Genomic DNA, 26,693 nt, shown 5'->3' with positions numbered 1-26,693 from the left:
AGGTAACACGTGCACTATAGTAACCGGTAGAAGGAACGTAAATTGACGAAGAAGCCTTTTGGTGAAGTGCCGTTTGAGCTCCTTGGCCTAGGAATAGCGCGGTCTCACCCATAGTAATCATGTTGGAGAGTTGGTGTTTCGAAAAATCAATGCCATCAACAAAAAGCTTAAATGCAAGTGCACGCTCAACAAGTTCATTGCCTTCAAGCTTAAATAATGTTGTTGAACTCCTTAGATCTCCTCCAATTATTAAATTCTTCTGTGGATATATCAAATTCAATTACTATTACAAGGGCAATTTTTTTAATATCAGACCTGCGCACAACCAAAGCCATTGCTCTCCTGCATGCAATCCATTCCCAGATGCAATCTTCCAACTCAGGTAATTGCATCTTCTCTTTACAGATTGCTACAAGATTTACACCCCTGGAGTCTTCCACGATTCCCTTTTTGTACTCGACGGAATAGCTCTTTCGTTTTGTACTAATTTTAACTGGGATTAAAAATTATTCCCTTAATTTTTAAATAAAACTATGTATGAGGAAATAATCAGACTTATATATATATACATAACTGGGGCGTACATCCTTTTTGTGGTGTTTGGCCGAGCTCCTCCTCCTATTTGTGGTGTGCGTCTTGATGTTGTTCCACAAATGGAGGGATCTACAGTTTCAAGCCGACTTCAACGTTCTCTCTGTGAATTCCGAATGGTAATCACGCACCAACCCATTCGGCTACGGCGGCCGCCAATAATCAGACTTACAAAACTAAAATGAATGAACGTTGTATACCTAAACTTGGAAACTTGTTATGAAAATGATCGATCTTTAAGAACAACAAAACGCAAAATTTTTTTGGTGGCAATAATCAACCGAAGGAGTCGACAATTCGACGGTTGGTGAAAAAATTTCAAGAAACTGGTTCTGACGAGGATTTGAAAAATGATTGCCAGACCAAAGGACCAAAAACTGAACGCTCTGCTGAGAATATTACTGCTTTAGTGCAAAGCTACATAAACAGCCTTCAACATTGATATCGAGCCGTCATCGATTCTCAACAATTAGGCATTTATGACTGTTTGGCGGATTTTACTTGTAGAAGTGCAGCTCTGTGGACATTTAAATTTTTCACATATGATTTTTAACTGTCTCCATTTGCTTTTACACAAGACCTCAAATGATAAGGCCTTTCAGTGAGAGTCTCCAAATTCCTGTCAGGTCTTCGACAGGCCATGTTCTCCACCACATTGTGATCTTCACCACGCCTTTTAAGACATCCTCCTGGTAAACTTTTGCCCTGGTCTTAGCCCTTTTTTCGCAGAAATGAAAAGAAGTAACGCCTTTACAAGACATTCCCCACCAAACCCCTTAAACAGCATGTTTTGCGTCTTTAGAAGTTTTAGCTTAGATTTGTTGTTTTGCTTATTAAAAACTTCTTCAACAATGAACATTTTCTCATCTGTGGAAAGAATATTTTCATGGCCGTTGACCGCGTGCCACCGAAGAAGTTGCTTGCTTCTATCAAGTCTAATTTTCTTCAAGCGCGTTGTCAAAAGATGGCCTGTTGAGCGAGGGAAGGGTTTCATCTGGAGATCATCTCTAATTAGTCTTGACATGGATCTGGTCGATAGGTCAAAAAAAAAATTTCTGCGAACTCTTTCTCGAACGGCCTTTATGGCTGCACTGGTTCGAACCTCGCGGGGTAGACCACTTCTTTCTCTATTTGTCACTTCAGACGTTTAGGATATTGATCGTGCGGTAAATAAGCATTATCAAAATATTTAGTTTTTGACGTGATAACGTCTTATAATTCGATTTAGCCGGCTGCACGCACGAAAAAATGTGTCGTTACCTTGCTCATTTGTCGTTACCTTGCTCATTTGTCGGTACCTTGCTCATTTGTCGTTACCTTGCTCATTGCCGTTACCTTGAATGAACTGCAAGCGAAAGCGCGGATCGAACGACAAAGCAGACAAAGCAAACGAACGGCAACGTTCGACATCTTGCTCTCTCCTACTTAAGTGAGCGTATATATGTATGTATATGCGCATATGTACATATATAAATTCACGTATTTGTATTTGCATATGCCTTCTTATTGATTATTATTAATTTGATTTACTTGAAGAATTTAAAATAAAACCAAGTTTGTTAATAATACCTGTTGTTTTAATGTTATTATTATTAATTTTTTTATTATATATGAAGGAAAAAATGTATGGTAATATTTACCATATACCTTATAAGATATGTTGTATACTAATATATGTATATAAACATGCATATACTTATACGATTTCGCGCAATTTTCAAAAAGAACAAATCTATATGTAAAGATGCATACAAGTCATATGGACATATCAAATATACGAATCTATTCCGTACGTAAGCAAATGTAAGCTAATGTGCTTGAACTGCAAGCGAGAGCGCGGAACGAACGACAAAGAGCACAATCGGCCCCCGCGTTCGGCAACGTTCGACATCTGGCTCTGTCCTACTTGAGTGAGCATATATATGTATGTATATGTATGTATGTATATGCGCATTTGTATATGAATTCACATACTTGTATTTGCATATGCCTTCTTCCTGTGTGCATGGTAATGAACCATTTCTCTGTTGAGAATAGGACGATGATAGAAAAAGTAGGAAATGAAAGGGAGTGTTTCGAGTTTAAAGTGTCTTGAAAAAGGCAAATCGATGATGGTGCCTCTTAGTGTTGTTGACTTATTAACGTCTGATGCACAATCGAAATTGAAGAAATCTTTCATGAATTTGATAAATGTTTCGTCATTTTTCACGTTTGTGTAAATGTAACTTGACCTATTCCATTGCAATTCCATTTACCTCCTCCTCTATATCCATACAAAATATCTATCAAACAAATAAAATTAAAATTTTGTTTTGAAAATTGCAACCATTCCATCAATATTTTCTTACGACGTTGTCAGGTTAAACTATCGTCAGTAAACCGACTTTACAGACAACCTCTTTTTTTCACTTAAATCTCACTACCACTTTTATCACACTTTTGTATTGCAATCACTGCAATGCGATTTTCCTTAGCCCCCATTCCATTGTTAATGGTCTAGAAAATTCCAAAAATCGATTTTTTGTTTCTTCGATATCTCAAAAGTTTAGTATCTTAATAATATACTGTGCGGGAATTCCCAAGAGAAGCTATACATCTAGCCCATTAATTAGGTAGAGAGCGGTCCACGCGCTTCTGTACCTCAAACTTTGCACTCATTTATCTCGAAATTACTTTTTTCAGCCTGTTGTTGTCACAAAAAGAAAACAACTGTTCAACCGAATCGTCTGAGATTTTAATATGTTGCTCAAAACATCAATGGCTATCGCCCGTACTAGAATTATATTATTATTTTAATTATTTCGTATTTTTTATTAAAACAATGAAAAAACCCGATTTTTAGAGTGTCAAATCCAAACCGCGCCATTTTGTCAAATTTTTATTTTTATTCTAGTACGGGACATAACTACAGTCATGATCTTAGCCATAAGGCCGAGAAGAGTCATACTGATTAATAATTTTTTGGTTTTTGTGTTTCAGATAAATAAAACTAAAGTGGGCAACACCGTCCAGGTAAAATTTTTCGGGAGGGTCAACTTCAGCGCCATTTTTTAAATTAACAATATGTAAATGAAGTTAAATAAAAATCCTAAAAAATTTAAATATCGTTTTTAATTTTTTGTATTGTTAAAAAAATTCCTGAAAATACCCTAAACTTTCGAGCTCTAGACCAGCGGGACCCCATAAGGGGTTAGGGGTAGTCAGAATTAAAACAAAAATTGGATTTTTTTTTGGATTTTCTTAAAGTATAATATTTTAAAAATATTGTGTGAAAATTTGAAGTGAATCCGACAAATACTTTTCGAGTTGTTCAACAATTAACAAAGGGCACTCGGGCACCCCGGAGCCGATAGATTTCAGATGAATCTCCAAGGACTTGTAACGATCACCGCAAGGGACTTCTGGAGAAACGGGCTCCACACAATTAACGACAACTTTTACAATTATTCATTTTTTTTTTTTTGAAATTTTGCTCAAGTCAAGTGAAAACATGATGTATTAGTGCTATGTTTGTATTGTTGTAAAATAAAGCAATTGACTAGCAAAAACAAATTATTTCAAATCATAATTTTTTCGGGCCTCTGACTAACCCTAACCCCTTAACAAGCGAATTTTGCCATGAAACTGAGTATAATTTATGAGTAGACAACGCATACGAACAAAAGCTAAAATAGCGGAACTGTTTTCTGCGAATTGGTTCTCGCCGTATGCATTGTAAAATTTGTCACAGAACTTATGGCAGGACTAAGTATATTTGTATTTCTTTGTATATTTAAATTCAAAAAATGTTTCGCATCATTTAAGTGCGGAAAAGTTAGCGATATTTCCCACACAACACTGTAATTACTGTTAAAATCGTTAATGTTAATACAAAAAACTTTATTAATAAGAAATTGAAGTAAGAAATACATTTTTATATTTAATGTCACGACATAATGTGTTTATATAAAACTAGAAATTTTTGCTTAATGGGCATCACAAAGAAATTCACTGCACCTTTCTTCCCAAATAATTTCGAAACACTTCACTTTTTTTGCTACACTTCGCCCAAATATGTAGATACGGCAACACTGACATGTAAATAACATAGTCGCATATTTACTTATATGTATATATGTATATATATATACATATAATACATGTTTGTTGCAAGCTCTTTAACTGATAAGACAAAAAAGCAGAGAACAACAAAATTTTATTTATTTATACTCAATGGCACTTGACTTTGTGTTTCTGGCATTCTGGCAAGCGAGTGATCGGTTGATGTGTTGTAAAGTGTGCATTTTAGTCTCTAATAAATGCTCAACGCAGATGTTTAGGCGGTCAGTTCGGTTTGTTATTGTCTAAGGTGCTTAAGGTGATTAAATCATATTTGCAATAAAAATGCAATTCGTTGCTTCTGGTAAGCTTTTGCTACTTTATCAAGCGTACAAATTCTGATATCAATTACGTATAGAGCATCCACATCGCCGCCTGAATCCCTTGACTGGCCATTGGGTGTTGGTGAGTCCACATCGTATGCTACGACCATGGACGGGACAGCAGGAAGCGCCACAGAAAAGTAATATACCCGACTTTGATCCCACAAACCCGCTAAGTCCGGGCGTTGCTCGACCAAATGGGACTGTAGGTTATGGAATTAGCTCTATTTTACTTTTCTCTTAAATCAATTTTTCGCTGTTGTCGATACAGGTGAATCCAGTGTACACAGGAACTTTTGTTTTTACAAATGACTTTCCGGCTTTAATGGAGAACAACCCGGTGCCTCCGCCCTCTGATGATCCCCTGTTTCAGGTGACTGAAGCACGAGGCACTTGTCGGGTTATGTGTTTTCACCCGAAATCAAATGTTACACTGCCACAGATGAGTGCTGCAGAAATACGGGCCGTCATAGATGAGTGCGCACTTTTTTTTAATATATTCCAATTGTGAAAATAATTTAATTTAATTTAATAATGCATGAGTATATTCTTATCGATACAGGTGGATCAAGCAGTTCAATGAACTCAGTAAAAAATTCCTTTGGGTGCAGGTATTTGAAAACAAGGGCGTCGCAATGGGCTGTTCGAATCCTCACCCCCACTGCCAAATATGGTGTTGTTCATTTCTGCCATCTGAGCCTCAAATAAAAGACGAACGCTTACGCAGCTACTATAGCAAGAACGGTAGGCCATTGCTAGCCGATTATGTAAAGCGAGAGTTGGAGCGTAGCGAGCGTATTGTCGTTGAGAATCAGGATTGGCTAGTTGTGGTGCCATTTTGGGCCGCATGGCCATTTGAGACTATGCTTATATCACGCAACGATAATAAGCGCATCAGCGATGTGACAGAAGCGCAGCGAGATAATTTGGCAAAAGTTATCAAGGAATTAACCATCAAATATGATAACTTATTTCAGTGTTCGTTCCCTTATTCGATGGGTTGGCATGGGGCGCCGACTGGTGAGACCAGTGACGCAGACATATCGCATTGGACACTGCATGCGCTATACTACCCACCATTATTGCGCTCCGCTACGGTACGCAAATTTATGGTCGGATTTGAATTGCTCAACGAAGCGCAACGTGATTTGACACCTGAACAGGCAGCTCAACGTTTACGTGAAATCAACGGTGAACGTCATTATACAGAGAACTAAATATAAAAAAAATATCTACAGTGGTAGTTGCTCCTAAGCGAGAAGTGCGATTAATTTTAGATAACAAAATTTTATATTTATATTTATACATAAAGGGGCAGCAGGATCGACGCTACTGGGGCGTAGTAGTAAACTACTACAACAACAACAATAACCCAGACATTAAAATATAAATCCGGCAAAGCCATTAGGGAAAATGTTTTATCCTGTTACAATAGCAAAAATAAAAAGAATTTGTAATAATAAAATTGGTGTTTCATTTGCTAGTACAATGAATATTTATTGTTACATATAGTACATAGAAAGCACATATGCACATCCAAATAATTGTATAATGTAAATTTAATTTAACCTACTACATATCTAAAAGTCTATCTTAGTTATGAATATACATACATATGTACTTTTGAAAACATTATACGCACAACTCGGTTTTTGTATTACTAATCACGCTTACATCAATTGTTATAACAATTAATGTCCAAAAATTTACGTTTTAATAATCTCACATCGAACGGTGTAATTAACAAAGCTACATCAAATACATTGGTAAATAACGCAACAAACACCAGGTAAATATAATACTTTTTGATTGGCCAACCCATATCAAAGCAAAGTAAGTTGTTTGAATAGATATACCATATAGTTATATAGTGGTTCCAATATATCGTCTGTGTTGCAGCACTACCGTACAGTAAAGTACAAATGCGCATAGATATAAATTGCAATTTTCCAATTTGAAAAGATAACCATTTACACTGGTTTAAAATTTCTTCATAACAGCGCGACTTTCCAATGCTTGCATTTCACTCAAAAGCAGTGCCACATTATAGCGCAGTTGATGGAACATAGAAAGTGGGATTTCTAAAGTGCGGTAGCAGCCGTCTGGCAATTGAAAATGTAGTATGATGGTCGGTGCATTTATACTGCCATTGCAAGTGCTGCGGAAATAATGAAAAAGTGATTAATTGTACTACAGCCTACGAACTTGATAAGTATTTATGCTCACCCCTCGCCCAGTGATATATTAATGCGCCATTGCAAGTTTTTCGGTTTTGAACGTGACGTCTTGGCCTCAATGAAATTCTTTGTTAGGGAGGCACGATGATTATACAACACTTTGCTCAAGTCCTCAACGCATTCTTCAGTAAATCTGCAAATTTCAGCGGTAAGATAAACGAAATGAGAAAAAAAATTGCTTCAAGTACTCACCGCAGTTCCTTAAGGCAGTCTCGCAGTTCATGATCCTTAACAATACCTTTTGGTGTACGCAAAAATATTTGCATAATTTGTAGCACAGCCGCGAATAGTTCACAAAAGTTATCTGGAATATCATGGCCGGAATGTGTGAGTTTAGTTAACTCCAAATCTAGTTCTTCGGGTGAACACTTCGAACTCTCAAGATAATGAACAGAAACCTTGATGAGAACCCGCAGTACCGGTTTCGTTAGTTGTGGCAAATATTTAACGTAGGGACGAACGGAGCGCACCATTGTGTACCTGAAGTTTGAGGACATTTTTGCCGGACGTGTAGCTTTTAACAAAATAATTAAATTTCTGCAGATTTTGTTTCTTTTGTATTGTCTACGAAGCAGCTGTTGGCTGTGGGCTGCCAGATCTATTATTCCTATGTTTATTTTTAAATTACATTCTCATTAGTGCAGACATGAACCATCCAGTAAAGGCGTCAACACAACCAAATACATCGCACAACCTGACATGTCATCCCGTAGCGTGGCTCATGGTGCGCACACTGGCCAACGTATCCTAGACCCTTACCGCAGCCCGTAGAGAACACAAAATTAAGCCAAACTTATCCCGTAGAAAAAACCTGCGTTTTTTTAGTTAAAGGATTTTTTAATTGGCGCGGGTCGATTTTGGCGTCCTGTGGCAGCCATTTTGTTTTGGTGACATCTGTCAAATCTTTTGTTTATTATTCAGTTGTTTATGCCCAATCATCATGACAAGTTACACGATTGAACAGCACGTTCAAATGATAAAACTTTATTATCAAAATGAGTGTTCATTAACGCAAACATTGCGCGCATTGCGCCCATTTTTCGGTAGACGTGGTGGCCTTTCCAATTTCTTATGGCCCATATTGAACCATATGGACCTAGACGACTTGTGGTTCCAGCAGGACGGCGCTACGTGCCACACAGCAAACGCCATTTTATTCCATTTCAACATCTACCCGCCCTTATTGAAAAAATAGTTCATTTATCTATAATTAACAGTATTCAACATTGTTTTTAAGTTATTTTTATAAAAATTTTAATTTTTCTAAGCTTATTGTGTAAATAATTTCGAAATGTACCGTTTGGCAACACTGCGTGGTGAGAAAGCAATCAGCTGACACAATTCTACGGAAATTTCCAAAATCCTACGATCAAATCTACGAATCTACATCTAAATGGCGGTTTCTCAAAAAAAAAAATCGATTTTTGACCAAAATTTCGGCCTTAAATTATTTATAAAAAAATATTTATCAGTGAAAAAAATCTTCGATTAATTTTTGGAAAATTTTAACTGTATTTAACCACTTAAATGGCAAAATGCCCGTTTCAAGATGTTTTTTTTCTGGAATATGGTAAGGACTCGAATGTATTTAGGAATGGACTTCTACTATTAAATATCTCGGCTGCCTTATGTGGTAAGGTACTTAAAGTCAAATAAGTAAGAGCACATGAAAACGCAAGCAACTATTTTTGAACTGTATGAAAATTCTTAATATGACTTATACGAACAAACAATAATACAACACCTTGACACCCTTATGAACACCCCATTAGTTTGGTTTGCATTTTGATCGTTAATAAGTTGATTAATAAATTTAAATAATCTTAGTAGATTTAACGGATTACATGCGTCCAGAATTAAAAAAAATCGATTTTTTGTTTTTTCGATGTTTCGAAAGTATAATATTTTAAGGATGTACTGGGCTGGCAAAAATCCTCCACTGAACCCGCCCAGAGGGTGCCGGCTGGTAATAGGTACCACAGTAGTCCTGAAATAGGAGGTACCTAGCTAAGTTAATTATACAAAGTTTGGTGTTCGCTACTCCTCAATAGTACAACATCATTCGGAGTATCTTTAGCATGGTCGGGGGTAAAGGGCTGGATCAAGGTGTAATGCGACCCGTGCCGAGGATCTGTCAGGCTGGAGCCCTTTTCAAAAATAACTCAGTCGTAAACGGAGCTTACGGATACCTGGCGCCCTCCGTAATAGCTAGCCTTACCTACGTACCTGGAGCTATGCGTAGGCGGACTTCTCCTTCTCCAACACTCGTGGGTCCAAAATGAATATTGGCAAATTTAAAAATAAAAATTCTATGGAGACCGGTTCCTCCGCTAAAGGACCGGAAGGAGCTTCCAGCTCTGCAAAAAGGGCAGCGTCCTTGACGAGCCTCTCTTCAGCCCCAGTTGCGACTGAGGCCAAGCCTAGTCAAAATTCGGTGGCTAACAAATCTACGGCTGGTAATTTGGTCCAGCCAAACAAGCAACTGTTGCGACAACCGAAAGTTGGTCGCCAAGATGAGGTGACTGCGACCTCAGTCAGCGCTAAAAGCAGTTCTCAGGTCCAGAAATGGCCTACAATAAAAATTTCCGACCCGTCAAAAGCTGGGTACCAGGAAAGGCGCAATGCGGCCAGGTTACTCACCAGAGTACACTCAACGCCACCAGCTGGGGAAGAACTCACTAAGGAGTTGCAAGAAGCGATCGAGTGGGCGAAGGCGGTACTACCCAATTTCCAGATTGAGCGTCCGGTGCATCCGGACATATCTAAGCGTCAGAGGTCAGCCGAGGGGGACAGCTCGCAGGCAAAGAAAATGAGGTTGCACAATGTCACGCCACACAAGTCTTTTGCGGAGGTTGCAAAAAACCGCATCATAATAGGCGTTGTAGACGAAAATGACCCTAAAGGAAAAATCCCCAAGAACCAGTGGAAATGGGTGAATGCGGCGCTGACGAAAGTAGCGATGGAGGTTATGACCAGCAACCCTGGGCCTCCTCCTTCCTGTACAGATGCAGGGTGGTATCAGGGGCAAATTAAGATAGTTGCATGCGACGACGAAAGGTCGGTGCAGCTTTACAGGATTGCCATCTCTAAAGTTGGTGAAGTATATCCCGGTGCCAAGCTGGCGGTGGTCGAGAAGAAGGAAATTCCGTCTCGTCCAAGAGCAAGAGCTTGGTTACCAACTACTCCATCAGAGCCTGAGGATATCATGCAGCTGCTAAGAGCATGCAATCCTAATCTTCCAGCAGACAAATGGAAATTTGTCAAGTCTTTTGAGGAGAAGTCAACCACCGAGGTGGAGTCGAAAAGAGCCACCATGCAAGTCATGTTACTGCTGACTGAGGACTCACTAGAGCCATTGGCGAAGAGCGATGGCGAAGTAAATTATGGCTTCTGTAAGATTAAAATCAGGACATACAGAAGCGACACGTTAGGCCAGCTTGCTGATGATGAAGAGTCGTCTAGCGAGATGGACGTGCATGAAAAAGAGTCAATAGGCGATGTCGACAGTATTGGACACGCTTCTTCTGAGGCGGATTTGACAGAAGACTTTGCTAACCTGTTGTCGGAGAAAGAGCTCCTGGGTGAGGTAGACGCAGACGTAACCAATGAGGCTCCTTCAAATAAATCTGCACCACAGTAAAGCAGCTACAGCAGCCCTTGTTGAACTAATGGCGGTAGAAAATCCTGACATTGTCCTCATTCAGGAGCCATGGGTGAGACAAGGGCGCATATGCGGATTGAGGGCTCCGCACTATAAGCTTTATGCTGCCAGCTGTGCAGGTAAAAGTAGGACATGCGTATTAGCTAAATCTAAACTTAACGTTTTCTTAATCCCAAAATATAGCAATGAAGACTTCACGACGGTAAGCTGGGAAGCAGGTGACATCGAATTTCGTATGGCGTCGATGTACTTGGCCCACGAAGAACCCGTACCACCACAACTGTTGGTGGATTTGATAACGGACAGCGAAGCCTCCAAAAGCAGACTAATACTGGGTGGTGACGTGAATGCACACCACTCTGTATGGGGAAGCTCGGATATCAACGAACGTGGTGAGTTACTTTTCAATTACATTTTATGTACTAAATTGCTGTTATGTAATCGTGGGAACGATCCTACTTTTATAATCAGGAATCGTCAGGAAATTCTTGACATCACCCTAGTCTCAGATTGTTTAATAGATAAGGTGGTTCAGTGGAGAGTATTAGAGAAGCACTCCTTCTCAGACCATCGCTATATTGAATTAATATTAGAAGAAGGAATCCCTCAACCTACTAGTTTTAGGAACTACAGGAGGACCAACTGGCAGGTGTATAACTACGAGTTGGAGAGAAATCTTCCCGAAATTCCCCCTTATTATCCAGAAAACGAGGAAGAATTAGATAAGCTAGTCAATTTGTTTACCGGAACATGTTGCAAAGCGCTAAATAAGTCTTGCCCTCTTGTCAGGCACAAGGGGAAGACAAAACCCCCATGGTGGTCCTCAGAACTTAGCCTTCATAAGAGTGTATGTAGAACACTATTTAATAAGGCGAAATACTCTAATTTGGAAGACGATTGGGACTTCTATTATGAGCAACTCAAAGTCTATAAAAAAGAGTTGAGGAAAGCAAAAAGATCTTCATGGAGGTCGTTCTGTGAGGATATAGAAACTACAGCGGAAGCTTCTCGCTTAAGAAAGGTCTTGGCTAGATCAACGACATCTATTGGCTTTTTACAGAAGCCAGACAACGGCTGGACGACTTCTACCAAGGAGTCGCTAAGTTTACTATTAGATACTCACTTTCCGGGGAGCTCTGAAGTCTATAACTCGGGTCCTACCCGAACTTGCAACCCCAGAGTATCAGAATTTCAGATTAGCTCAGATATCTCAGACATAATCAATGGAACCAATATTACTTGGGCTATAGGAAATTTTAAGCCGTATAAATCGCCAGGCCCTGATGGGATAATACCGGCACAACTTCAGCAGCCTCTGGCTCATATTACAAGGTGGTTAGTAACCATTTTCAAAAGTACTCTTCAGTTAAATCACATTCCCTCAGCATGGAGGGAGGTTAAGGTCATCTTTATCCCGAAGGCAGGTAGAAGCTCGCATACCAAACCTAAGGATTTCAGACCGATTAGTCTATCATCCTTTCTACTGAAAACATTAGAAAAGCTGATCGACTCAGTTATCAGGCACAGCGTACCCCACTCACGTATTTCCAAATCGCAACATGCCTACTGTAAAGGAAAATCTACAGAGACGGCCCTAAACTCACTGGTCACATCAATTGAAAGCTCATTTGAAGTTAAAGATTATTCACTGGCAGCCTTTTTAGATATCGAAGGAGCTTTTAACAATATCCTGCCTAAGGTCATAACGAACACGCTGTCAGACCTGCGCATCTCCGGAACCTTTGTGAATTTAATTGAACAGTTGCTTACGAGCAGGTTCGCGAATTCGACGTTGGGCTCTTCGGTGATGCGCAGATCTGTCTGTAGAGGTACTCCTCAAGGCGGGGTACTTTCTCCTCTTCTGTGGAATCTAGCTATGAACAAGTTGTTGCTGGATCTGGAGGAGAGGAGAATCAAGGTTGTGGCCTACGCGGACGATGTAGCTATATTAATAAGGGGGAAGTTTCCAGACACCCTCTGCAGTCTAATGCAAAGAACCTTAAAATATGTGGATACTTGGGCCAAAACATGTGGTTTGAGCCTGAATGCGGCCAAAACGGAACTAGTGTTGTTTACAAGGAAATATAAAATTCCCGACTGCCGGCCTCTGACACTCAACGGAACTCTTTTGCTGGTCGGTGAAAAGGCCAGGTACTTAGGTTTAACCCTTGACAGGAAACTTTCATGGAAGCTGAATGTTCAGGAAAGAATAAAGAAGGCTGCTATGGCGCTTTGTTCCTGTAAGAGAACTGTAGGTTTAAAATGGGGATTAGCCCCCAAAATAGTTCACTGGCTATATACGGCCATTGTCAGACCAATTATGACCTACGGAGTCCTGGTCTGGTGGCCATCCCTTGATAAGAAAACTTGCATTAAGAAACTAGATAGTATTCAGAGGGCGGCAAGCCTCAGTATTACTGGGGCGTTCAAAACAACGCCAACTTCGGCTCTAAGCGTCATGTTGCATCTACTACCAATTGACCTATATTGTAGACAACTGGCCGCCAAAACGGCTCTAAGATTGAGGGAATCATCGATGCTCAAGACAAACAAATGGGGACACTCGCGCATACTTGGGATGTTTCCAGGTATTCCTAATACCACCGACTTTTGTGACTCGGTGAATACATACCTAGACAGGCCTTATACAGTCCATTTTCCATCCAGAGAGGACTGGGTGAATGGGTTAACAAACAACGAAAACGGGGTCAGTATATATACGGACGGCTCAAAACTCAATGATCAAGTGGGAGGTGGTGTATATTCGGAAACTATTTTCGCCAATTTATCCTTTCGCTTACCTGATCATTGTAGCGTATTCCAGGCCGAAATCCTGGCAATCTCAGAAAGCCTTTTAATGCTAAATAAAAGCGTAGTCACTGTTAGGGATATCTTCATTTATTCCGATAGTCAGGCAGCTCTGAAATCGCTTCTATCAAGCAAACACTCGTCTAAGACAGTAAAGGAGTGTTACAAATTATTAACAACACTTGCACAGTACTTTTCTATTAATCTACTCTGGGTGCCAGGACACAGTAACATTACAGGTAACTGTAAGGCAGATGAGTTAGCTAGATTAGGCTCCTCGCTCCAAATTAGTCAGGACAGGCTTGACATACCTATGCCCTTGGCAACATGTAAACTTTTGATAGACAGATACACCATTAGTGCTGCTAACTCCAACTGGAGGCAGTTAAACACCTGCGCTATAAGTAGGCTAGCGTGGCCCGAATGGAACATGGGTCGCACTAAGAGTCTACTTAAGTTAGGCAGGAGGGATCTAAGGATTGTAGTAGGTGTCCTATCTGGGCACTGTCTAATAGGAAGACATGCCAGTAGATTAGGGGCACCATCTAATGACTACTGTAGAAGCTGTCAAGATATAGAGGAGGTAGAGACAATCGAACACCTTCTATGCGGGTGCATGGCTCTGTGTAGAAGGCGGTGGAGATTGCTCGGTTTCGCTTTTCTGGACAGCATTGCAGATGTTGCAAATCTCAAACTATCTAGTATAGCTAGCTTTTTAAAGGCCACACAATGGTTTAGAGAGGACCAAGTTGAGTAGGATAGGACAGTTCCGGTGGTATCACAAGGGGCCTCTAACTGGCCTAGGTGCGTCGTAGGACAGCCACTTCACCTAACCTAACCTAAGGATGTACTGTGAAATTTTCGTGCGGAAATTCCCAATATTATAGCTTCTACAGCACATTAGCCATTCGCTAGGTAGAGAGCGGTGCGCGTGCTCCTCTACCTCAAACTTTAAACTCGTTTATCTCGAAACGACTTTTTTCGGCCTGGTGTTGTCTCAAAAAAAAAAACAAAAAACGCTTCAACCTAATTGTCTAAATTTTAATATGTTATTCACAACATCAATGGCTATTGCCCGTACTAGAATCATATTATTATTTCAATTATTCGTATTTTTTTTATTAAAAAAACTGAAAACCCCCTATTTTTAGAGTGTCAAATTCAAAACCCCACCATTTTGTCAATTTTTTTTATTCTAGTACGGGACATAGCTACAGTCATGATCTTAGCCATAAGGCCGAGAAGAGTCATACTGATTAATAATTTTTTTGGTTTTTGTGTTTCAGATAAATAGAAGAGCCAAAATGGACAACACCGTTCGAATCCAATTTTTCGGGAGGGTCAACTTTAGCGCCATTTCTTACATTATTAAAATTAAAAATAAATTTTTTATTTTCTTCATTTTTGTATGTAAAAGAAGTTAAATAAAAAGCTAACCAATTTAAATATCGCTTTTGCTTTTTTTTTGTAAAAAAAATTTCTGAAAATGCCCTAAATTTTCGAGCTTTAGACCACTGGGGCCCCTTAAAGTACCAGAGGTGCCTAAAAAAGCGGTTCTTTGGACCTTACTTACGATTTTAGCATAACTCGCCTTTTGAGCAGATGGCCGCCATACAAGTATTCTATGTATATAATGAGATTGGCCTAACTACAGAAGTATAGAGCCAATGTATTACACGAGGTGTTAACGAGATCAGAATTCAATACCGACTACTTATTTGCAAGTATATAATACAACTTTGGCCTTGTTAACTCGTTCCTCAATATGAGGTTTCCACTTGAGTTTGTAATTTAATACGAGTCCTAAGTACTTGACATTCTCCTTCAAAGGAATCTCCACGCCTTTAAAAACTAGCGGGGAGATTATAGGAAGCCTATTTTTACCGCATATTTTGGCCAAGAGTTATCACCAACGAAAATCTTTTAAATATTTCAATGTGCAAGCCCATCGCAGCTGATATCAAAGAAAGGAAATGGCATTGGATTGGGCACACCTTACGCAAAGAAGACAATGACATCGCAAAGATGGCCCTCGAATGGAATCCACAAGGCTCCAGAAGAAGAGGACGACCACGAACAACTTGGATGCGATCAACACACGCGGAATACCAATCAAGATATTCCTGGCATGAAATTCAAAAAATTGCACAATATCGCTCACGTTGGTCTGAGTTTGTTTCCGCCCTATGCTCTGATTAAGAGCGGTATTTCTTCATATAACTATATAAATAATTTCATGTACAAACTATTTATTGTTAATTTGACAAGATATATCAAGGAATAATATTCTGTTGGCGGCCGCCGTAGCCGAATGGGTTGGTGCGTGACTACCATTCAGAATTCAGAGAGAACGTAGGTTCGAATTTCCGTGAAACACCAAAATGAAGAAAAAGGCAGGCTTCTGGCAAACCTCTGAGTATATTTCTGCCATGAAAAAGCTCCTCATAAAAATATCTGTCGTTCAGAGTCGGCTTGAAACTGTAGGCCCCTTCCTTTTGTGGAATAATAGCAAGACGCACGCCACAATTAGGAGGAGCAGCTCGACCAAACACCCAAAAAGGGTGTACGCGCCAATTATATATATATATGTATATATATATGTTTGTGTTGTGAAGAGAATTAATTAAGTTTTTGCGCTCATTGTTACAATTAATATTATTTTGATAAAAAAAGCAGCAATAATAAAAACGTTTTTACACTAAATAAACAGTCATAGTTTTCAATGAGATTTTGGCATAGAGATTTCTCGATTTCATTTCATTTCCATAGCGCGAGGTAAAGACCTTATCGAGTCACTCCACAAAACTATTAACACTTCTGTATATGATTTTCACAATTTTTTGTGATGTGCATTCGACTAATTACTCATGACAAACGTGTGCCCTCAAACAGCAATGATGTATGATTGGCACCCAGTACTTTATCCATCACTGCTTTATTTGGTGTTTGGCCGAGCTACTCCGTGCTTCTTGATATTAACCTATAGAGGATCCTACAGTTTTAGGTAGCCTCGAATGGGAAGCTTTTTCATGGCAAAAGTTCACGTAGACGCAGCAACCCACTTGACTATGATAGCCACTTCTGCCTCTGCCTGCCACTCTCAGCAAAGGTCCATGACACTTAAAACTTCGGGGCAACATCTATTTTCCCTATTTTCTATGGTTGAGGGGCAGTGGCAAGGTGAATGTGTTACTGGAAGGAATATTATGTAACGGAATCCATGTATGGTATATACTATTTGGTGTTTGTATACTTATGTATACATATACATATGTATGTATTTAAATTAAGAAAAATATCGTTAACTTTGAAAGTACGGAGAAGTGCACGTCTCCGGCCATTTACTTTCTTTACATAAAAGTAGTTAATTCAAAAATAAAAATTGGGTGCGACCTGCACTTTTACTACTTACATATACTTATATAATATATATGTACATAGGCACATATATACATAAGTCTATGCACACTTTCACTTTATTCACTCTCTTACAAGTGATCTCATCTTGTTGTTGCCGTTGCACAAACCCTTTAAGAGTGAACTAAAATATCGTTGTTGGTTTTTTTTTGTCCACCATCCATTGCCTATAAAAAATTACACCAAATCGCATTCGCTGGTGTTTAACGTGCCAAGTTCAATATCATTTATACAATTGAACGACGAGGGCATTTAATTTACGTACTTAATGCTTTGGCATACAAATGTTTGTGCACACACACACACACACCCATAGATGTTTATGTTTGAATACTTATTTATGCGACAAGTAGTTATTTTTAGGCAGAAATATCGCCATAATATCTTGATCAAGTGCAACATATTTGCTAACATTGCAATATCTCCCCCATTTTCCCCATTTTTTATGTTTGGCTCTCACAGCATTATTTCACTTAGAGAGCAATGCTCTTGGATTTCCAACTCACACACAGGCTTTGTTTTTAATGCCTCACCGTCATTGCATTTCGAATTTTACTCACAATGCGGTTCTCAGAGTTGGCTAAGCAGTGAGATATGTCCAAACGGTATACATAGCCAGAGCCATTAATGTGGCTTTGACCATGGTGTGCTGCTGGCGCTGGTAAGCATTCAGCCATCCAAACAACACCACTTGCCGTTGCTACCAGCGGCTGTTGTGGCTGTTGATGTGGCTTTGCTCTTGCTGCCATGCCACAGCCACAGTTTGCGAGTGTGCGCGTGACGCCGTTGCTTTTGTTATTCAATTCAATTCAAAAGCACTATAATATATTCGACAGATACGATACTGCATGCGTTGTACACTACTACTCAGCTTGTCAGCTCGCCTCACCAAACGGTCTCAGTCAGTTCTTGGTGAACCGTTGTGCTGGTCGTGCCGTTGTTGCTGCCGTTGTTTAAACTCTCTTTACTGCCATAAAACTTGTTCCGTGTGTTTATTCTTGTTGTTGGTGCGTTTTAGTACAGGTTTAGCCTTAGCCTCGACTTGAGGGTGTGCTTCAAAGTGTCAGTGTGTTAGTAAATATACAAAGCAGTATGTGAATGTGTGTGTATGTTCCTATGTTAGGCAGTCTGTTAACGTACCGGATAATTGAAAATCTCCGAAAAAACGGTCGCCACCGTCACCAATCATAACATCTGAGCTTCTGCCACACTTAGATGACTCTTTCATATTACTCAGTTATTGATTTTCATTTGGTGGCTACCTATGTCGGTGGGGGTGCAACTGTTGGGACTTACGTTTTAAAGAAATTTAAAATACAGCTGCCAAAAAAAGAAACACTTGCGCACGTTAAAGCTTAAAGTCAATGCTTAGGAAAAAATTTACAAGTCATAACAGACAAAGATGAATTAACGAATGCCAAGCTTCGAAGTGCGGTTTCAATGTGAAAAAATCATTGTGGCAAAGCGAGGTTGTGTGGCAACCGAGTGTGAACATTTGAAGAATGTGCTACTTTTTTTCGAACTCAAAATACACGTCAACCAATGTGGCTGCTGCAGCAGCAAAAGCAATTGCCACTGTACGAGCGTACGTACATACATACATATGTGAATATGTTTGCACAAATGTACAAAAGCACATAAGGCAATAATGAAAACATCAGCAATAAGTTGAGTATCGGCTAGCAGCAGTCGAAAGAAGTTGTATTCGTAGTGCAGCGCGTGGAAATCAGCAGCGAAATTGCTCGCCGAACCAACCCCAACACCAAAGCCAGCAACAATTGCGTAACTGTTTTTGTTAGCCTTAGTAATGGCGTTGGTCGTGTAATATTTATTCAAGTTTCTTTTTCGAATTCTTAGCACAAAGAATTTTATGCAATTTAAGGAAATTAGTGAACCACTTCACGAAACAGCAGGGACTGGCAAACCCTTACAAAAGGTTGGCTGCGTGCTACATTCGCTCTCTCTGCTCCACATGCCTGCATGTGCGAAATTATCGTACGATATGTAAATATTATATGTGTGTGCGTGTATGCTTGTGCATATTCAAAATATACAAGGATATGCGCCTATGACGTTAGTGACATAACGTTGTAATTGCAGAATGGAAATGAAAAACAGGGAATCCTTGAATATTCTATAAAGGGCTATAAGGGATGCGTGCATGCACTCAAGGGCACTATGAAATTAAAATAAGGCAAGAGGAGCATGCAAAATCGCAAGGAAAACGTGAAGGAGAAGGAGGCCAGGCAGATATCCCTTTTATTGTTTGTCTTGCTGCACGCGTCCATGGCCAATTGGCGGAGATAGCAGGAAACTGTTATTCTGGCTGGGTGGTTGAACTACTTTATTGACGTTGGGGTGCCTTGAAGTTTTCGTGGAATTTCTGCACGCAAATGTCCTATCTCCTTATCTTTTCTCAATCCTTAATGGCTTTACGCACTTCACTTGCTCTTGTGATTGAGTAAACGTCAGTCAGCGAAAGAAAAATATTGCCAGCACTCGTGAGTGCATTGGCTATGTACCCCCCAGCGAGTGAAATTGGGCGACCATTCGCATCGCCATCACTGCTACTCTTTATCGCTTCCGTTGCGAGCAATTTAAGACCACCAACAGACGCTCTACCCTACCCTTCAAAAGCAGACAGTTCAACGCACAGTGTGCACCTACGATATAAGTTTGTGGCAAAAAATAAAAATAAAAAACTGTGTTAAGCATTTTCATTTACTATGGGAATGACTGTAAAGTTAGAAAGCGACATTAGTTTTATGTTATGCGAAGGCTTACATGGGATGTCGTGTAGGTTTTTTTGGAGATTGGCAGCGGGATGCCAGAACTACGCTTAGATCAGCATTTGACTTATTTGACACTCCGTTGGACACCTTTTTTAAAACTTTCGGTTGGGCACCCGTTTCCGGCCTTTTTACCGTCTTTTTCGAGGATACTTTTTAAAAGGTTATATCCATAAATCGATAGAAAATGAAATTTTAGAAGCTAAAGTCGTTATAGCTAAGAAATATGTTAAATTCAATTCAAAAATGGGTTAAAAATGAAAAGGCCAGTCTGGCCAGACCCGGGTGCCCAACGGAGCGTTGAAATATATCACTCTGCCATATATATAAAATAGAAAGCCGAAAGCGTTCTCTTCGCAGCTCTATACTTTAGAGAAAAAAACTTACGCTTGCACGTATCATCGTTGTATTTATTTCACTTTTCAATTTTAATAAAAAAACATGGACCATTGAAACCCTCACTCTTTTGTGAATAGCTTCTATCAAATAATGTTTGTTGTTTTTTTTTATAATAACTCGAAAAGAGATAATGTATGATAGATAAGAATATTATTACCCTCCATTCACCAATGCTATTTTGTACATGGATGGTTCAAAGCTTGGTTTTTGATTCGACATCTTCTTTCGATTTTAAACCAGCAGAATTAATTAAAAAAGATAACCGTAAGGTACAAAGTTCACCACATTTGGTTCAAGGGATACAAGGGGACATATGCGAGGTGGCGCAAAATTAATCACGCTATCGGAAGTTTTATAATTTGTGCTGATTGCGTAGTTCGTCAAACATACTTGACACTTGTGAACTGGGCAGCTGCTATAAACAAAAAAACAAGTAATGGAGTGTGTAATGGTTAAAACAAAGATTTCCATCACGCATTTCATCATTTTTGTTTCAATAAAAAAGTTATTCAAAAATGACTAAACAGGAATGGATGATTAATTTTGGGTCATCTTGTATAAAAAGGAAACATAAATTTCATTGATATCGCAAGGCTAGGTAGAAGCCAAGAATCCAAATCCGCGTTCATGGAAACAGCGGGGTCTAGCACAAAGGCAATGTAGATAAAAGTGCTTTAATGCTATGTTTCAGTGCTAACAACGAATTGTTCTCGTGATCACTTCGAAATAGCATCGTCCAAGATGTGGTAAGGTCTAACAAAATAATGTTTTGTAGAACGATAATTTAATGTTAAAAGGCCTCTCACATCTGTTTTGTCTCCTTGTGGTTTACATAAGCACTAAACTCTCTTAGGCAACCGTAAAGAGGAGAAAACTCTTGAGAACCTCATGAAATTTATAAGAAGCATTTTATTTTCAAGAAAAATAAATAAATAAAATAAGCGCTTCCATCCTCCTCCAATTTGTGGTGTGCGCCTTGATGCTTTCCCACAAATGGAGAGACCTATAGTTTAATGCCGCCTGCGAGCGGCAAATTGTTCTTTAGGAGAAGCTTTTTTCTAGCAGAAATTCACTTGGAGGTTTGCCATTGTCTGCCAAAAAACGGCCGCTATTAGAAACAATTTTTCTATCATTTGGTATTTCATGCCCGAGGTTTCGAACTTGGTCACTGCCGAACGATAGTCACGCACCAATTCATTTCGCAACGGCAACCGCGTGAAAATAGGTATACATTAATTTCTAATGCATCTATATTATACAGCCTGATTTATTTAGTTAGCTCATCGAAAATATGACCCTTTGAAGGCATCTCCTAGGCAGACTCTTAACTGGTTTGAAGTAGAATAAAAAAATTACGTGCGAAGTATTATATGAAAGGCGAGGATATCTTGCGATATTGCGCTAATTTGCATGCAAGTTGGCAGCCCTCTACGTGGTCACCATCAATGATACTCCCTGTTTTGTTATCTGATAATTTTTCTACTTTCATTCCTAAGTGCTCTGCTATTTTTCGCTCAGTTTTGTCCATCTTCGTGAAACAAAGTCTGAAGAAGAAATTATCAAACGGTTTTATTATCAACCGGAAAGGCTTTTTGGACCTTATTATTTCTATGAAAAATGTATCGAGGATGGTGTAAGAACAACTTTTTTCAAATGCAGGCACCTCCATTTGTAGAATAACATAAAGACGTACGTCACAAATAGGATAAGGAGCTTGGTCAAACTCCTAACAGAAGTGTAAGCGCCAATTGTTTATTTTTATTGTGTACTCGTAACCCATTTCATTGGAACCATCCTCTTATAAAGGATTTTATAACAAAATTTCGATTAAGGCTGAGAGTAACACTTCGCTAGTAGCTTCTTTAGTTTCCGAAGTTTCAATATGTTTTCGTACCAAGCAGGTGTAGGTTGGTCATTTAAAATGATATCGAAATTTGGTTCTGCGACACAAGCAATGGCGATATTTAATTACCACAAGTCGCTCTCTTCTTTTTCTCATCCCCCAAATCACATTGTAGTAATTTATGGTATGTAAATGCATTTTTGATCATTCGTGGCACACTGTGCGCCGTTTTGTGAATGCTTATGTAAGTGGTTGGTGTACTGATTGCGCAAACGGTGGCAGAGGGTATGAGCGGTTATTGGCAATTGTCGAATTTCACCGTGACTGCATTTGCAGTTTGTATGCTTAGATAATTTCCATTTGCTCCCGATCTTTTTATATGAGTGTGTGCATACATGTATGTGTTTGACTGTAATTATGTATAGTGGCATTCAGAAAATAAATTATTATATAAAATTAAAGTGAAAAGTAACGATAGATATCTCGCGCGCGGTTCGAATCGATCGACCATCGGAATATTCAAATGAAATGTGCAATATTAGTTGCAACAACTCTAACTAAATGCATATAATTTCATAATCAATACACACATACATATGTAAAAGCAACTGTGCCTAAACTTACATATGTATGTACATTTGTGCATCTAATAAATAGCTTCTCTTTGTTGCTTTCAACCCATGCCAACTCGCTGACATTTGCCAACATCAATCATTAATCGACGTCGTTGTCATCGCCGCTGCATTCTTGTCATTGCCCTCCTGTTATATGTGCATATGATTGTGTGGATTCCTACACGTCGTCGTGCAGTAGTCTAAGTTTAGGAAACAGCCTAAAAACAAGTGTGAAAAATGCCATCAGCGTTTCGCAGGTGTACGCTGCAGGCCGTCCTGCTCGTCTGCCTATGCATGGCCATATCGCCGTGGAGCGTCAGCGCTAGCATCATTGAAAAACTACGTGATGATTCAGATCTGTCGCAGGTAAGTCAACATCACGCACATTTTCTTACTTAATGTACTTTTTTATTCATTTTTTTAATTTCTATTTATTTATTGCTATCGTCTTTTTGCCTTTGTGCCCTGCCTTTCTTGTTAATGCCAGCGTTATTAGTGTTGTTACTGTTGTTGTTCGGTTTTGTAACCATTTATATTTTTCCCCTCGTCCTTGTCGTTGCCCTCCATATGCTTGTTCTGTTCTCGTTGTCCTCCACCTTTGCCTTTTTGCCTTCGTCCTTTACACATCGGATAGACTTGTGAGTACTTATATATTTATACATCTGTACATACATATATACGCATATTTGTTCAAACTGAGTATTTATTTATATTTGCTTAGCATTTATTATCCTCTTCAGCTGGCATCTAATCCACAAGCGCCTATACACCAAGTGCATCCCAGTTGTTTGTTGCAGTTAGCGACAATTCCCTGACCTAATTCCTATTTGCCCCAATACATTGGCTTCGCATGCATACACAAACTTTCTAATGGTGTTGTAGTTGTCCTTGAATTGCCGCCTGCCTTCCTGCTACCTGTATGCGAGCCACTAATACTTTGAGGAATCGCCAAGTTGTGTCTGCGGCATGGGCAACAGCTGCTCATTCGTATAGAAACGCAGGGTTAAAGCATCACCGTGCGCGAGATATTCATGAATATGTGTATATATGCATATATGTATGTGTGTACGTAGTGAGTATGTTATGTTGATTTTTGAACCGACATATTGTGATTGCGCGCATTCCGTCCTTGACCTCTCCCGTTGAGCCAGGCAAAAAGGTTTTAAATAGCGACAGAATTAAAAAAAAAACCAAAAAACAGAACTGAAACTAAAAAGGACCTTTGGGAATTAGCGTTGCACCCAAGTTATGTTTCACTTATTTTTTAAAATATTGTACCATCTAAGTATGTGTGAGCGCTGGTTTGTGGGCACTTTTATATATACATATATACATCTATACGGGTATGTATGTATGTATAAGTACGCAAGTATGAAAAAATCAATAGTTACACAAAACAGTTGCCTTAATTTGTTGCACTGCCTGTTGTTGGCCTTGTTTCGTGCGCTTGTGTGTCTGTGCTCGTGTGCTTCCGTTTCAGCACAAACAAACCAGGTACCCCTCCACTCACCTCTATTTAACATCCTGAGCCAGTAATCGATATTTTTCACTCTGTTTCTCTCTTCCATTTTTCACTTCGCCCTTTGGTCGTGTGAATTTTTTGCAATTTCTTAGCCTTTATGACATTTGGCGATATCCGATACAGCCGATATGCGTTCATCCATGTACATATGTATGTATGTATATATGCATGTATAGGTGTGCGTATAACATGCACATGTAATGAAGATTAACGTTTACGTCATGCATACGTGTTGTGTGCCTTCACTAATTTGCTTATTTCAAATTGTAGGTTTTTGTATGACAAGTCCAACATAAAAATATAACATATAACACGTGAGCTGATAAGTCTCGGGCCTAACACATAGATAGCACTAGTTGTATTGCATTCACCTATTTTTCAGTTATTTCTAATCCTAAAAAGACAGCTGTAAAAATGTCATGATTTCGAGAGTTATTGTGCTAAGAGTGACGCTACTTTTGTTATTTTGAAAACAATGGATCAGAAAGAATTTCGTGTTTTAATTTTACACTGCTTCTTGATGGGAAAAAATGCCGTTGAAGCGAAGCAATGGCTTGAAAAGTGTTATGGGGACTCCGCTCCATCAGAAATAACAAGAGAACGATGATTTGCTGACTTCAAACGTGGTCGTAGAGACAGCGATGATGTCAACGCAGTGGACGTCCCTATGAGGCGGTAACACCAGAAAACATTAAAAAATCCACAGAATCGTTTTGAATGATCGAAAAGTGAAGTTGCGTGATTTAGCTAACATCGTAAAAATACCAAAAGAAAGTGTTGGCTTTATACTCATTTGACTATGAGAAAGCTCTGTTCAAAGTAGGTGCCGCGTTTGCTCACTTTCAAAACAGCGCACAGTGTCACAAGTCAATCAAAACAATGGCAAAACTATATACATGACTTGAACTTTGAATCCACCGTATTCGCCAGATTTGGCTTCCAGCGACTATTGGCTGTTCGCAGACCTAAAAAAAATGCTCGTCCAATGAAGAGATTATCGTTGAAACTGAGGCTTATTTTAAGGCAAAAGATAAATCGTTTTACAAAAGTAGTATTAAAATTTTAGAGTGGCGCTGGATTGATTGCTTTGTTCTTGATGGAAATTACGTTAATGAATAAAGCTAATTTTGAACAAACAAAAAAAAAAGAACGTGTTTTCTTTGCTAGGCCTGGAACTTTTCAGCTCATGTGTTACGTACTTAGCCCTACCATAAATTCTGTTACAAGTTAAGTCCGTTATATAGTAGATATGAAATTATAATACTTGCTTAATGAAGTTAGTTTTATTTAATCATGTAAATATTAAAAAAAAGTAAAATGTTCATTCGAAATGGTCTCGGTTCGCTTTTACATAAGCCTTAAACGATTAGGTCATTCAGCTATTGCAGCACGCGCGGTTTCCATGGATATTAACGTCGCTGCTCGAACAAAAGATTATTTAAGACTCTCCAAATTTCTGTGAGGTCTTCGAGATGCCATGTTCTCCAATACTGAACACAAACTGTAGTCCAATCTTCTGCGGCTACGAACTTAGGAATATTGATTTTTTTAGCCACATCAAAAGATGACCAGTTCAGCGACGGGAGGTTTTCATGTGGAGTTCATCTCTAATTAGTCTTGACATGGATCTGGTCGATACATTTATTTCCCTGGACATGAGTTTCTGCTTTCTAAGAGGATTTCTGCGAACTCTTTCTCGAACGGTCTTTATGGCTGCATTGGCTCGAACCACGCGAGGACGACCACTTATTATTCTGTTTGTCCCTTCAGACGTTTGGGAAAAACGATTGATCGTGCGGTAAATAAACATTCTCGAAATATTAAGTTTTTCAGCAATTCCTAAATGTCCCTTACACTTTTACCGCACTTTTCTAATGCAAGCCCCCCACTCCATTGTTAACAAGCGAAATTTGCCACTGAGTATAATTTATGAGTAGACAATGCACACGAACAAAACCAAAAATAACGAAACTTTTTTCTGCGAATTTGTTCTCGCCGTGTGCATTCTAAAATTTGTCACAGAATTTATGGCAAAAATAGGTGGGATGTATTAGGGAGTCCAGGTGCTCAATTTATCCAATAATCGCCATTTGCCATTGGCAAAAATTATAAATTTTTCGATGGGGTGATTAATCTTGCGCCACCTTGTATGTAGATATTAGTTCTATGTCTGCATTAGTAAATATTGCAAAGCTCAGCTCGTAAGGTCCATATATATTCTGCGCAAGATTTCTCCTTAAGGCGATAAGAACCTCGTTTGATAGTGCCATAGTTCACAAGTCTATTTTTCACATAACAGAACAGGTGATTTAAAATATTTAGGAAAGGTGTTCCCATATACCGAAGTGAGAAAGTAATAAAGAATTGGTGAAATTGTTTCTTCCTACTCGT

General features: G+C 39.1%; 3 protein-coding genes across 7 annotated transcripts in view; 2 read left to right on the top strand and 1 right to left on the bottom strand.

Annotated features, from left to right (window-relative positions):
- Window positions 1-4,820: 4,820 nt before the first annotated feature.
- Window positions 4,821-6,477, top strand: LOC129235982 (probable galactose-1-phosphate uridylyltransferase). Its single transcript, XM_054870101.1, has 4 exons — window positions 4,821-4,993; window positions 5,048-5,217; window positions 5,284-5,489; window positions 5,575-6,477. Exons 1-4 carry the CDS (start codon window positions 4,975-4,977, stop codon window positions 6,227-6,229), a joined length of 1,050 nt encoding a protein of 349 aa, XP_054726076.1. The 5' UTR covers window positions 4,821-4,974; the 3' UTR covers window positions 6,230-6,477.
- Window positions 6,478-6,483: 6 nt separating this feature from the next.
- Window positions 6,484-7,828, bottom strand: LOC129235983 (COMM domain-containing protein 5). Its single transcript, XM_054870102.1, has 3 exons — window positions 7,442-7,828; window positions 7,239-7,382; window positions 6,484-7,170 (listed from the first exon to the last, which is right to left on the bottom strand). Exons 1-3 carry the CDS (start codon window positions 7,744-7,746, stop codon window positions 6,993-6,995), a joined length of 627 nt encoding a protein of 208 aa, XP_054726077.1. The 5' UTR covers window positions 7,747-7,828; the 3' UTR covers window positions 6,484-6,992.
- A 10,220-nt stretch (window positions 7,829-18,048) lies between these two features.
- Window positions 18,049-26,693, top strand: part of LOC129235981 (fasciclin-1) — an 88,097-nt gene continuing 79,452 nt past the window's right edge. For 2 of the 5 annotated variants that reach the window (XM_054870099.1, XM_054870095.1), the window contains exons 1-2: window positions 18,178-18,197; window positions 22,977-23,146. In XM_054870099.1, the coding sequence (XP_054726074.1) occupies window positions 23,018-23,146 (129 nt within the window). In that variant the 5' untranslated portion in view covers window positions 18,178-18,197; window positions 22,977-23,017. Of the gene's footprint in view, window positions 18,143-18,177; window positions 18,198-22,976; window positions 23,147-26,693 lie in introns of those variants that run through there. The other 3 variants (XM_054870097.1, XM_054870096.1, XM_054870098.1) reach the window with 3 other exon arrangements.

This window comes from Anastrepha obliqua, chromosome 1 (assembly GCF_027943255.1).
Source record: "Anastrepha obliqua isolate idAnaObli1 chromosome 1, idAnaObli1_1.0, whole genome shotgun sequence".
Taxonomy (NCBI): domain Eukaryota; kingdom Metazoa; phylum Arthropoda; class Insecta; order Diptera; family Tephritidae; genus Anastrepha; species Anastrepha obliqua.
Note: the sequence above shows the minus strand (reverse complement) of the source record. Positions and strands in the feature narration are given on the sequence as shown.

What these genes read in the sequence shown, in the direction of transcription:
- LOC129235983 (XM_054870102.1), bottom strand. Translation starts at nt 7,746, where the DNA reads ATGTCCTCAAACTTCAGGTACACAATGGTGCGCTCCGTTCGTCCCTAC. An exon ending in GACTGCCTTAAGGAACTGCG is followed by an intron (nt 7,383 to 7,441) that starts GTGAGTACTTGA and finishes TGAAATTTGCAG; the next exon opens with ATTTACTGAAGAATGCGTTG. An exon ending in AATATATCACTGGGCGAGGG is followed by an intron (nt 7,171 to 7,238) that starts GTGAGCATAAAT and finishes TTATTTCCGCAG; the next exon opens with CACTTGCAATGGCAGTATAA.
- LOC129235982 (XM_054870101.1), top strand. An exon ending in TTGCTCGACCAAATGGGACT is followed by an intron (nt 5,218 to 5,283) that starts GTAGGTTATGGA and finishes TTGTCGATACAG; the next exon opens with GTGAATCCAGTGTACACAGG. An exon ending in ATACGGGCCGTCATAGATGA is followed by an intron (nt 5,490 to 5,574) that starts GTGCGCACTTTT and finishes TTATCGATACAG; the next exon opens with GTGGATCAAGCAGTTCAATG.